Source organism: Gossypium arboreum, chromosome 6, assembly GCF_025698485.1.
Source record: "Gossypium arboreum isolate Shixiya-1 chromosome 6, ASM2569848v2, whole genome shotgun sequence".
NCBI lineage: Eukaryota > Viridiplantae > Streptophyta > Magnoliopsida > Malvales > Malvaceae > Gossypium > Gossypium arboreum.
In genome coordinates this window covers 140,977,617-140,991,409 of record NC_069075.1, presented here as the reverse complement: position 1 = coordinate 140,991,409, position 13,793 = coordinate 140,977,617, and the positions used below count along the sequence as shown (strand labels likewise).

General features: G+C 35.5%; 2 protein-coding genes across 2 annotated transcripts; one reads left to right on the top strand and one right to left on the bottom strand.

Annotated features, from left to right (window-relative positions):
• Window positions 1–2,073, top strand: LOC108486562 (uncharacterized). Its single transcript, XM_017790681.2, has 3 exons — window positions 1–625; window positions 880–1,227; window positions 1,310–2,073. The coding sequence occupies exons 1-3, from the start codon at window positions 194–196 to the stop codon at window positions 1,841–1,843; spliced, it is 1,314 nt and encodes a 437-aa protein (XP_017646170.1). The 5' UTR covers window positions 1–193; the 3' UTR covers window positions 1,844–2,073.
• On the bottom strand, window positions 1,804–3,831 carry LOC108486561 (cytochrome P450 81Q32-like). Its single transcript, XM_017790680.2, has 2 exons — window positions 2,912–3,831; window positions 1,804–2,831 (listed from the first exon to the last, which is right to left on the bottom strand). The coding sequence occupies exons 1-2, from the start codon at window positions 3,791–3,793 to the stop codon at window positions 2,211–2,213; spliced, it is 1,503 nt and encodes a 500-aa protein (XP_017646169.1). The 5' UTR covers window positions 3,794–3,831; the 3' UTR covers window positions 1,804–2,210.
• Between the last annotated feature and the right edge of the window lie 9,962 nt (window positions 3,832–13,793).

Here is a 13,793-nt window from a genome sequence, read left to right as displayed (position 1 = left end):
ATATTTTTCTTCTTCAGTATCTTAAGCTGCTTTTGTTCTCACAGTGAAAGACCATTGTTTGTTTCTTCTTTTTTACTCTTTTAAGAGCGTTTAATTTCGCGCTATTAAGGTCTCAAAGAAGAGGGAAAGCTTAACGATAAGCTCTGTCATCTTTTTTTGGAGCTGTTTCAGTGGCGAAATCGTAAAAAAAAAAATGGAGAGAAAACAGGGTTTTTTTTCAGTAGTAAGAGGATTATCTCCGAGCCGTTCCCGGTCCAAAAGTCCGGCGAGAAGTGCTTCACCAATGTCAGGTTTACTAAGACGTCGGAGGAACAACGTTAGTCACCACGTTTCACAGCCGGACCCTTTGATTTTCAGGTCTGGAAGCTTAAGACCAGCTGAAGCTTTGTCTCCGCTGAAAGAAGGTCCCGATCCCGATGGAACTGACGCCGGAGAATCAAGGATGGAAGGTAGATGGGCTCAATGGATGAAGGGTCAACTAGCACGCGCTCCTTCCGTTTCAACTTCGACGTGCAAACGGTCCGATCTGAGATTGTTGCTTGGTGTCTTGGGTGCGCCGTTGGCACCGGTGCACGTTAGCGCTTTAGACCCTTTTCCTCTACTCAGTATTAAAGATACCCCAATTGTTAGTCACCCCTTTTCTTCTCTCTTTCTTTTTTTTGTTCCTTAATGCATTTCATTGATTGGTTTAAAAAAGCTTTAATTTTTAGTATCAACAAGTTCATGATTTTAGTGAAAAGTATAAGCTTTGCATGTTCATAGTTACAGGTTAAATTTTGATTGGATTTAATCTATGTTTGATGTTGGTTTTTTTATTATGTTTTGGGATTTGTTTAGTACTTATTGAGATTGTGTGTAACATGTTTAAAAAAATTGCAGGAAACTTCATCAGCTCAATACATATTACAGCAATATACAGCTGCATCAGGTGGACAAAAGCTTCAAAATTCGATTCACAATGCTTATGCTATGGGAAGGGTGAGAATGATAGCTTCCGAGTTCGAGACGGCTAACAAGGTTACGAAGAATCGGAATTCTTCCAAGGCAGCCGAGTCCGGTGGGTTTGTGTTATGGCAAATGAATCCAGATATGTGGTATGTTGAGCTTGCACTTGGTGGTAGTAAGGTTCATGCAGGTTGTAATGGGAAGCTTGTGTGGAGGCACACTCCTTGGCTCGGTGCACATGCAGCTAAAGGACCGGTTAGACCCCTTCGTCGTGCACTACAGGTAAAGTAGTCTCGGCCCTCGCCCCATGTTGCGAAATTGTTTAGCTTGGAATCTGAAAATCTGTTCTTGTTGGCTGTTGCAGGGGCTTGATCCGAGAACAACAGCAAGCATGTTTACTAATGCGAGATGCATTGGGGAAAAGAAGATAAACGGGGAGGATTGCTTTATCCTCAAGCTTTGTGCTGATCCAGCAACATTGAAGGCCAGGAGTGAAGGACCTGCCGAGATTATAAGACATGTTTTATTCGGTTACTTTAGCCAGAAGACAGGGCTTCTAGTGCATATGGAAGATTCACATTTGACTAGAATTCAGAACAATGGTGGTGATGCTGTGTACTGGGAAACAACAATCAATTCGTTCCTCGAGGATTATAGACCTGTTGAGGGAATAATGATCGCACACTCAGGTCGTTCTGTGGTGACCCTTTTTCGGTTTGGAGATACTGCAATGAGTCACACTAGAACCAGGATGGAAGAAGCATGGGCAATCGAAGAAGTGGCGTTCAACGTTCCAGGTCTGTCAATGGATTGTTTCATACCCCCAGCTGAAATCCGATTGGCTTCAATCAGTGAAGCCTGTGAATTCTCTCAAGGTCCAAGGGTGAAAACTATGTAAGCTCACAATCGAGGCAGTAATGTCTCCGGAATATAAAGTAATTACAGCAACTGAACTAGATGTAATAGTTTTTTTTTACTTGACTAACTAAATTAGAAGGTAAAATCAGAATTGTAGTTTGTCTGAGAATTTTGTATTTGCATCAATGTCTCTTTGAATTTGTAAATACAGAACAATGTAGCCCTTTTTGTTGTCTTCCAATGGCATAAAATTGTCTCTTATCTTTTGAATGTCTTGTTCTATGCCACACATAAATAGACAACAAAAAATGTTGCAAGTTGTCTTAAAAGTGAAACTTCTTATGCTTGTTTTTATTAGTTTTGAATTATCCAATTCCATCAATTTGGAATCTTTATTGCCAATAAGGTTAAATTTGAGAAAGAAGTTCAAGCATGGCTGGCCTTGGCTTGCATTTTGCTTCTAATGGTTGAGCTTTGGGCATGGTAACCCCTGTTCCAGCCCTCATATCGACCATGTCGTCCCCAATCCTTGACAATTCAAAGCATTGAATCAACGATCCTAATGTCAACCCAACTATTCTCAGTCCCAAGCCTTCTCCGGGACATCCTCTTCTTCCGGCCCCGAACGGCAACGATTTGAACCCGTCTCTTGCACCTTCTAGCCCATCAAACCTCTCTGGTTCGAATCTTGTAGGGTCTTCCCAAACTTTGGGGTCATTCTGTATAGCCCATATATTGACCAATAACATCGTGCCACTTGGAATTCGGAAACCCTCCACCATGCATTCCTCTGATGATTCATGAGGTACTAGCATTGGAACCGGTGGGTACATTCTCAAAGTCTCGCAGATGATGCTACGGAGGTAAGGAAGTCGAACCAGGTCAGATTCCTCGATTAACCGCTCATCTCCCACCGTGTTCAAGATTTCGTCTCGAGCCTTTGTAAGCACTTCAGGGTGGTTAAGCAAAAGGGAAAGTCCCCATTCCATAGAACTAATAGAAGTTTCAGTCCCTGCCATCAATAGAATCTATCACAAAAAAACATTAGACCAATTTCATCAGTGTATTAACAATGAATTCAAACAAGAACATAACATAAAAATCTTACAATCATCAAGCCTTTAATGATCTCATCAGTGTAATAATCAGATTCAGATTCTTGTAATGACAACAAAATCTCAATCATGGTCTTCTTGTTCCTCTCACCATTAGGATCACTCTTCATTTTTCTCCTATATTGCTCTATGAGATCTTGCATAAACTTATCCCTCTTTGCACCACACTCCATTAACCTCTTTTCCAATTTCTTGGACTTAAGCCATGGTATAAAGTCACCGAAATTCGTTATCGAACTCAACTCGAGTGCCTCAATTTGTATCTCTCGAAACCGTTCAGCTTCCTCCATGTTTTCGACATCTTCACAACCATAGTACCTTTTCCCTGCAATCAACCCCATCATCACATTGTATGTTAACTCAAAAAACGCTCTTTTGAACTCAACCGGTTCATCTTGACGACATAACAACTTCCTCATCAACGATTTCACCTCATCCATCCGTATGCACGACAACAACTGCAGCCGGCTCGATGACAAAAGCTCGATCGAGGCAATCCGTCTAAGGTTTCGCCAAAGATCACCATAAGGTGCCCAAGAGAGTCCAGTGTAGTTGTAAGCCAAGTGTTTCGCAATGAGCAAGCGAGGCCGGTTGGCGAAAATGACATCGTTCTTAGTGAAACATTCTTCCGCAGCAGACGGGGATGACACAACAAGGACCCTACGTGACCCGAACTCGAAAAAGAGTACAGGACCATACCGGTTCGCGATGTCGAATAGAGTTCTGTGGAGAGGTTTCTTAAGGAGGTGAAGGTGTCCAATGATGGGAAGACATGGAAATGGAGTTGGAGGAAGGTTATGGATTTTGTTATGGAAATGCTTAGTGAAAATATAAAGGATTAGGAATATTGGTAGGTAAAGATACAAGGCAGCCATTGATGTTCATCTCAAAGCTTCAAAAGTGTTATATGCTCTACTTTTAACGAAGCAAGGTTTTTTATTATTATATAAAATTGAATAAAATAAATGAGCATAAATGCAATAAATTGGTATAGTGACTTTTTAGCCAATTTTACGGTATAATAACAATTTTGGTAAAATAGTTTCTGCAGTCCCTTTCAATATCAAAATTGAGTAAATTAGTCCCTCTCAAAAAAATTAGAGCAATTTAATCCTTGTCAATTTCTAAAGTGAGCAACTAAGGACAATTAATCACGACATTAATGGTTTCCATCAATTGTACATTATTTTGATTGGTATAATAACAAATTTAGTCCTCAAATATACACATTCTACTAATTTGGTCCTAATTTAACAAATTTATCCTGCAATATTTGTGTAAATGTTGAGGTGGAATTTGCTGCATTTCTTATAATTGAGGCCAAAATTACAAAATATATAAACATTGAAAACTAAATTTGCTATTATACCAATCAAAATTATGTACAATTGATGGAAGACATTCACACCGTAATTAAAGGCCTTAGTTGCTCACTTTCGAAATTGACAGGGATTAAATTGGCCTAATTTTTTTGAGAGAGATTAATTTTCTCAATTTCGAAATTGAAAGGGATTGGAGAGGTCTTTTTACCAACAAGCTTAGCTATCAAAATTTACACATTTTGTCAATTTGATCTTGATTTAACAAATTTAGCAATCACCATTTACACAAAATACATAAACATGATGGACTAAATTTAAATCAAAATTATGTACAATTAATATAAAATAATAACACTATAATTAATTGTCCTTAGCTCAGTTTCAAAATTGATATATAGGTATTCAAGTGCTTCAATTTTTTAAGAGAAACTAATTTGCTCAATATTAAAATTAAGAGGGTGTGTAAATGAATTTACCCAATAAATCATGGTTTTAACTTTTAAAAAAGATTATTATAATATTAAAAAGATAATGCATAGTAGCATAAATGATGTTCATGTCACATGGATAAAGGTTGGAACTTGTAAAAATTTTAACTTTTACAAGTTGTAGGCTTTAGCTTTTCAATTGTTTGTGGAATTCCACCATCATTACCTGACCCACCAAAAAAAAAAAAGAAGCTAAATTGGGCAGGCAAGTGGCTAGTCTTAATAGTATGGTGTTTATAATTATCAGATTTTTTGTCAGATATATTGTTTTGAAATGGGTATCTTTGATTTTTTTAATAATAATAATTTAGTTTAATTACATGATGCTTTTTGGATGCTGCCAAATCAATCATATGTGCTATGAAAATTAAATGTAAGCAAGTTAACAAAAGGCCTTGGCATGGCAAAGGTTGAGCCTTTGGGCATACATCACTTTATTTCATGACCCAAAAGGTATTAATTTGAACACAAACATTGGGTGAGTCCAAACCTTCAAATATCTTGTGCTTATAATTAGTGGGTTCCTCCCTATTGTTAGAATCATTAGGTTATGTATGGCATGGTTCCTCGCGGTATATTGTGTGAAATTAGGGATGACATTAGAGTGAGATAAAAAATAATTTTATCAATCCGTCATAATTTGATAGTTTGTTTTGTTTATCTCACCATCTGTTTCGTTCTAGCATAAATGTGTAATTTTGAAAAATGTTGAATGTATCTATTTTTATTTTATCTTGTTTTATCTTAATTTGAATTTGACGACTTTTTAACAAAATTCTCAAGTGAAAATCAAATAAAGAAAAATTGGAGTCTAATTTTAAGAACTTATTTTTAATTTATATAAATAAAGGTAAAATGGTGTTTTTATATATCATCATGGCGGAACAGAAAAAAATATCCATTCTACATTGTTCGTTTCCACTCTTTTAAAGAGAAATCTTTTTTATTTGGAGCAGATCAATTCAAAATCTATTGAGTGGTTTATACGAATGTAGGCTTTCCAATCTTTATTACTAGCTTTTAGAGTGTGGTTCTCCAAACTTTATATCAAGTTATCAATTTGTATTAAAAATGATCTGTAACACCCCTTACCCGTGTTCTGAGCCTAGAATAGGGTACTAGACATTACCGAACTTAATATGATCAATCATGTAAAAATCAGCCATAAAATTTCTTCTAAATTAAAAATTTCATACATATGTTTAACGTCCCTTATATGGGCCTACGGGGCCCAAAACAAACATTCAGGGTGGTTCGGGACCAAACCGTAAACATATGAAACTTTTGCAATACTTAGAAAATTTTCACACTTTGAAGAGTCATACGCCCGTGTTTTCAACCCGTGTAACTCTTTGTTTATAACTTCATCACCCTTGTCAGTCGTACACTTCATATAAATAACAAGAAACATGTATGAGCTCAATTCTCATTAAATTTCTCATATATATACATAATTTCACGTTATGTAATTATACAACATATATCAGCCATATCTCTATAATCTAAATATATTTTCATAACAACTTATCTTGATTTCATACTATTTCATATTTAAGCTTAAATAACCAAAGTATTTGAAATATCATCATTATGCAAATAGTACACATGAGGTATATAATTCCATAATTATGAATGAAGACATTTATCAAAGTACACATGAGGTATATAATTCCATAATTATGAATGAAGACATTTATCAAACATTTTCCATATTCATATATCAATGTCTCATGTCTCCATATATCAATAACCGTCATTTTCATGAATTTCGAGTTCAATTTCATAATTATTTGTCTCGTGTTCAATTTATTCCATGTCGGAACTTTATTCATTAAAACATTTGAATTATCAATACGTATGGACAGTACATTCAAGATGAACAATTATATAATCACAAATGAATTCATTTATCAACCAAGTTCTATACTCATATCTTATCAACTCGTACTTCCTTGTATCACATAATTCCATGTAACACTTACCAAACTTTGTCAAATTAGTGAACGTCTTATGGAATTGAGTGCTTCGTTTTCTCGATGCCATAGTTCAACTATGGTCTTACACATCTTCACATAATGATGCCATAGCCCAACTATGGTCTTACACATATTCATATATCGATGCCATAGCCCAGCTATAGTCTTACACGTAATCACATATCACATATCGATGCCATATCCCAGATATGGTCTTATACAGTAGCATATATCACAGCGATGCCATATCCCAGATATGGTCTTATATGGAAATCACTTGCCACTTGTAGCCGAAGTTACCACTATTCACTGATCAGGTAGTTGGAGCTACCATTTTTCATTGATCAGGTAGCCGGAGCTACCACTTTTCACTGATCAAGTAGCCGAAGCTAACACTTTTCACTGATCAGGTAGCCGAAGCTACCACTTTTCACTTGTCATTTGTCCTTGATTAGATAAGTGTAACCGAAGCTAACACTTATCACTTTCACTTGTCCTTGATCAGATAAATGTACTCGAAGCTATCACTTATTACTTTCACTTGTCCTTGATCAGATAAATGTAGTCGAAGCTATCACTTATCACTTGTTGCCATGGTCCAACCATGGTCTTTTACCGTCAATTCATCTTGTCACTGAACTAAAGTGCTCAATTTGATCATTTATTCAATTTTTATACTTTTACATTATTCACAATTTTATCATCAATACATTTGAAATAACACATCATGAAATTCATAAAATTAACAAGTAATCACTAAAATTTAGCCATATAAACTCACAAGTTCAATTTTTGTATCATAACGATAATCATAATTTCATAATAAATATTCCAAATAAAATATTATATCATTTCTAATTCAATACTTATCGATTATAATCGGGCATGTGATCAATTTATACACGAGTCATTCATATATTTTTCCTCCTCCTCTCCATCCACATCCTTGGTATAAATAACACACTTATAAATAACCTTATCCATAATTTTGACTAATTACTTATGTGAATATTCAAGCTATCCACCCATGTCATAGTCACTAAATTATTTATATCTGGAGCTATGGAGCTCTAAATTAAGATCTGCTAATTTTCCCTGAAACTAGACTCACATATCTTCTTATCATAAAATTTTCAGAATTTTTGGCTTAACAAATAAGTACAGTTTATTCTTTAAAGTCATCCCTGTTCTGCTGTCTGACAGTTCTGACCCTTCTTCACTAAAAATTAATTATCTCTTCATACAAGATTTGAATGATGTTCCCGTTTATTTCTTTTAAAAATAGACTCATTAAGGATTCTAGACATATAAATTTAAGCCCCTAATTATTTTTATTCAATTTTTTATTATTTTTCAAATTCAGAACAGGGAAACCCAAATTTATTCTGACCTTGTCTCACAAAATTCATTATATCTCATGATTTACAAATCTATTGCTTACATTGTTTCTTCTATGAGAAACTAGACTCAATAATTTTTAATTTATATTTGTTCATCTTCTAATTTGATTTATACAATTTATGGTGATTTTTCAAAGTTAGTCTACTGCTGCTGTCCAAATTTGTTTTAGTGCAAGCTGTTTATTACCATTTTTTTCTTAAGCTTTTAATAATTAACAATTTCATCCCTACTCAATTAGCCTCTTAATTAAGCTGATTTTTCTCAATTAAGACTTTATTCTATCATTTTAAAGTACTTTACAACCCTTGAAAATCATAATTTCAGCACAAGACTTTAATTCCAAACATTTTTACAATTAGGTCCTCAAATCAATTTCCATCAATTTTACTTGATAAAATTATCATATATCAAAACTAAAGCTTCAATTCTATGTTTATTAATCATGTGCTTCCAGCACTCATCCATAAAAACTTTAAAAATTAGCCATGAAATCAAAAAATAATGAAATAGTAAGTTGGACCCAACTGTAATAGTTCAAAAACATAGAAATTTCAAGGAGAAAGCAAGAATTAAACTTACATGAAGCTAGAGTATGAAAACTAGCTTGAACCCTCTTCCATGGCTATTTTTCAGTTGCTGAAAAAGAAGATAATTGAAGAGAAATCTAGATATTCCAATTTAATCCCATTTTTATTTAGCTAATTTTGGCAATTTTCCAATTTTGCCCTTATTTCACCTATTTCCTGATTTTTCTCAGCTATTGCCGCCCAAAATATCTCCTGTGGGCTTATTTTCACTTTCGGTCCTTCCTCATTTTACAATTGAGCTATTTAATCCTTTTAGCAACTTTTACATATTTTCTAATTTAGTCCTTTTTATTTAATTAACCTTCCAAACGTCAAAATTTTCTAAAGAAATTTTAATACTACCTTATTGACACTCCGTAAATATTTAAAAAAATATTTATGGCTCGGTTTATAACTTGATACCTCTTTTTCTCAATTTCTTGATCAAATAAATCTTTATAAAACACAATTTACTATTTCAAAATATTTTAAAAACTATATTTGGCTTGTAAATATTAAATAATATAATCTACGAGTTCATTTGTCGAATTTGATGGTCTTGAACCACTATTTTCGACATTGCTGAAATTCGGGCTATTACACGATCATCATGTTTGTCAATGTTAGAATTAAGTAACCCAAATTCTTATTTAAATAAAATACGATGGAAAATAAAATAAAAGTAAAATCCATATAGAACTAGACTTCTTTTATTTTATTTTAGAATAAGGTTTTAAACCTTATTAAACTCCATCTATTTTATATTGATTAGGATAAGGTGTTTCAATCCTACTAGAATATGGCTTTGCAAGCCTATAAATAGACATAGTCTATTCCTCTTGTATTTGAGTAAAAATTTTTCGACATAGTGAATTTTCTTCTCCTCTTGCCTGTGGTTTTTTCCGAAAGGGTTTCACGTAAAATTTATGTGTTCTTTATTTTATTTATTTTATTCTATTTTATTTTTCACAAATTGGTATCGAGCTTAGGGTTATTCATCTCGATCACGGTAATGGCGTCTTTGAAGTATGAAATTCATTGTTGGATCGCAACACCGATTTGCGTTGTGGCAAATTAAGATGCAAGCGCTTCTTGCAGATGGATCTAGAGGATGCCCCGCTAGGATAGATAAGATGCCTTCGACATTAACAGATGAAGAGAAGAAGCGTAAGGATCGAAAGGCATTAACACAATTACATCGCATTTGTCCAACGAAATTTTGCAGGATGTGATGAAAGAGAAAACTGCCATTGCATTATGGAAGAGGCTAGAACAAATATGTATGTCGAAAACTCTAACAAGCAAGTTGCATATGAAGCGGCGTCTTTATGCTCATCGTTTGGAGGAAGGTGCGTCAGACACGAACACTTAATGTGTTTAAAGAAATTCTCTCAAACTTGGAGGCCATGGAGGTTCAAGATGATAAGGAAGATCTAGGGTTGATTCTACTTTGTTCGTTGCCCCGTCTTATTCAACCTTTAGAGACACGATTTTATATAGCCATGAGTCTCTCACGGTTGATGAGGTTTATGATTCTTTAACCTCGTATGATAAGATGAAGCATCTTGTGGTTAAACCCAACTCTCAGGGAGAGGGTCTCATTGTTCGTGGGAGACAAGACCGGAATGTTGATGATGATCGTGGTAGAACACAGGAACGGAATCCTCGTGGTAAATCTAAGGGTAGATCGAAATCTTCAAACAGAGGTAAAACTTGCAACTTCTGCAAGAAGAAAGGGCACATTAAATCTGAGTCTTGTAAGCTACAAAATAAGATTAAAAGGGAGGTGCGAATCAAAAGGAAAACAAATGAAAAATTCCGGTGAAGTGATGTTGTAGAAGACTACAGCGATGGTGAACTTCTAGTTGCTTCAGTCAATGATTCTAAAGTAAGCGAGGAGTGGATACTTGATTCAGTCTGCACCTTCCACATGAGTCCCAATCGGGATTGGTTTACAACTTATGAAACAGTATCTGAAGGTGTTGTTTTGATGGGAAATAATGCTTCATGTAAAATCGCAGGTGTTGGAACAATTAAAGTTAAGATGTTTGATGGAGTTGTCAGAACACTTAGTGACGTGCGGCATGTTCCAGAATTGAAAAGAAATTTAATTTCGTTGAGTACTCTTGATTCAAAAGTGCAGATACACAATGAAAGTGGGGTTTTAAAGATTTCAAAGGGTCCTTGTTGTGATGAAAGGGCAAAGAAAGATTGCCAAGTTATATGTTTTATGAGGTTCTATCATATCTTGGTGATGCAATTGTCGCTTCCTCTTCCTTGTCGATGATGATATTACTAAACTTTGGCATATCGCCTAGGGCATATAGTGAGAATGGCATGGCAGAATTAAGCAAAAGAGGACTTCTTAATGGGCAAGGAATTTGCAAACTGAATTTCTGTGAGCACTGTGTTTTTGGGAAGCAAAAGAGAGTTCGATTCACTAGAGGAATCCATAACACGAAGGAAACGTTGGAGTATATCCATTCGATCGTGGGGCCGCCCGTCCAGTGCCTTCGAGAGGTGGAGCTAATTATATGCTAACCTTTATTGATGATTTTTCCGAAAAGTTTGGGCGTTCTTCCCAAGCGAAAAGCGATGTGTTTTCCACATTTAAGTCTTGGAAAATTATGATTGAAAACAGACGGAAAAGCAGATAAAATACCTCCGCATGCATAATGGCTTAGAGTTCTTACGATGAGTTTAATAGATTGTGCAAGTCGAAGGATCATGAGACACTTGACAGTTCGTCATACTCCACAACAAAAGCGGCGTTGCGAATGAATGAACAGAACGATCATGGAGAAGGTTCGATGTATGTTGTCAAATGCCAACTTACCAAGTCATTTTGGGCGTAGCGACCTCTCTTCGCATGTTTTTGATCAACCGATCTCCATCCATTGCTATTGAGAAAAAGACTCCACAAGAGGTATGGTCCGTAATCCCGCTAATTATTCGATTTAAAGATTTTTGGGTGTCCTGCGTATGCTCATGTTGATAATGGAAAATTGGAACCGAGATCCATTAAATGCGTTTTCTTGGTTATAAAGTGGTGTAAAAGGCTATAAGTTATGGTGTCCTGAAAATAGAAAAGTTGTGATTAGCGAGATGTTGTTTTGATGAAACTGCTATGCTACCTAACTTATCTCTTAAAGACTCTTCCAATAAAGAAAACCAAAAGCGGTGGAGCATCGATTAATACGAATCAACTCCTCAAGCCAAGACAAAATTTGAGAATAGAGTTGCTTCTTCACCGCAATACTCTATCGCCAAAAATAGGACAAGAAGAGAAATTAAACCTCCAAAGAAGTATGCCGAGGTTGATCTAGTTGCTTATGCTTTAAATGTGGTGAAGATATAGATGCGAATCAAGAGCCATTTAATTATTCGAGGCGATTAGTCGTGAAGACTCGAAAAAGTGGATGTTTGCTATGCAAGAGGAGATGGAATCACTCCACAAAAAAGAACATGGGATCTTGTAAAACTTCCTAAAGGTAAAAAGGTTGTTCGTTGTAAATGGGTGTTTAAAAAAAGAAGGACTCAGGAGTTGAAGAACCCGGATATAAAGCAAGGCTTGTTGCAAAGGGTTACATCAAATTCGAGTGGACTTCACAGATGTGTTCTCTCCGGTTGTTAAGCATAGTTCGATTCGAGCTTTGCTTGGTATTGTGGCCATGCATGATTTGGAGCTTGAGCGGTTAGATGTAAAAGCGCATTTTTCCATGGAGAACTTGAGGAAGATATTTACATGCAACAACCGAGGGTTTTATAGTATCGTAAAAGAGGACTATGTTTGCTTGCTGAAAAAGTCCCTTTACGGTTTGAAACAGTCACCAAGACAGTGGTACAAGAGGTTTGATTCCTTTATGACTTCTCATGATTTCAAAAGAAGTAGTTTTGACAGTTGTGTCTACTTTAAGAAAAAAAAAGTGATGGTTCTTTGGTGTATCTACTTCTTTATGTTGATGACATGTTGATAGCAGCAAAAGATAAAAGAGAGATAAGAAAGGTTAAAGCCCAACTAAGTGAAGAATTTGAGATGAAAGATTTAGGACCAAGAAAGAAGATACTTGGTATGGAGATTCTCGAGATAGAAAAGCAAGTAAATTGTACCTAAGTCGGAAGGGTACATTGAGAAAGTTCTTTGAGTTCAATATGCAGAGTGCTAAGCTCATTAGTACTCCTTTAGCGACCCATTTCAGACTTTCATCGGCCTTATCTCCTCAATCGATAATGAGATTGAGTACATGTCACATGTTCCATACTCTAGTGCGAGGGATCTCTCATGTATGCTATGGTTTGTTCACGTCCGATTTATCATATGCGATCGGTGCAGTTAGCGATACATGGCGAATCTCGGTAAAGAACACCGGAAAGCGATTCGATGGATTTTAAGATACTTACGAGGCACTACTAATGTTTGCTTACGCTTTGGAAGAACTAAAGATGGAGTTATAGGGTATGTTGATGCTGATTTTTTGGAGACCTTGATAGAAGAAGATCTCTCACGAGTTACGTCTTTACAATCGGAGGTTGTGCAATTAGTTGGAAAGCCACTTTGCAAACTACATCGCTTTGTCTACCAATCTGAAGTTGAGTACATGGCGATTCTCGAGGCTTGTAAAGAAGCTATTTGGTTGAAGGACTATTTAGTGAACTCAATGAAGACCTTCAAATCAAACGATATTTTGTGACGGTCAGTGCCATCTTTCTTACAAAGATCAAATGTTTCATGAGAGAACAAAACACATTGATATTCGGTATCATTTTGTTCGTGATATTATTGCTCGTGGTGATATTGTTGTGAGCAAAATTAGCACTCATGAAAATCCTGCAGATATGATGACTAAGTCACTTCCTATAACCAAGTTTGAGCATTGCTTAGACTTGGTTGGTGTTCATTGTTGAAGTTAAACCCTTAAGGGGTTTTTGGAAGAGGTGAAGAACTTGTTTATTGAAAGTTCGCGATGAAGAACTTGTTCATTGAGAATTTGTGTCAAGGTGGAGATTGTTAGAATTAAGTGACCCAAATTCTTATTTAAATAAAATACGATGGAAAATAAAATAAAAGTAAAATCCATATAGAACTAGACTTCTTTTATTTTATTTTAGAATAAGGTTTTTA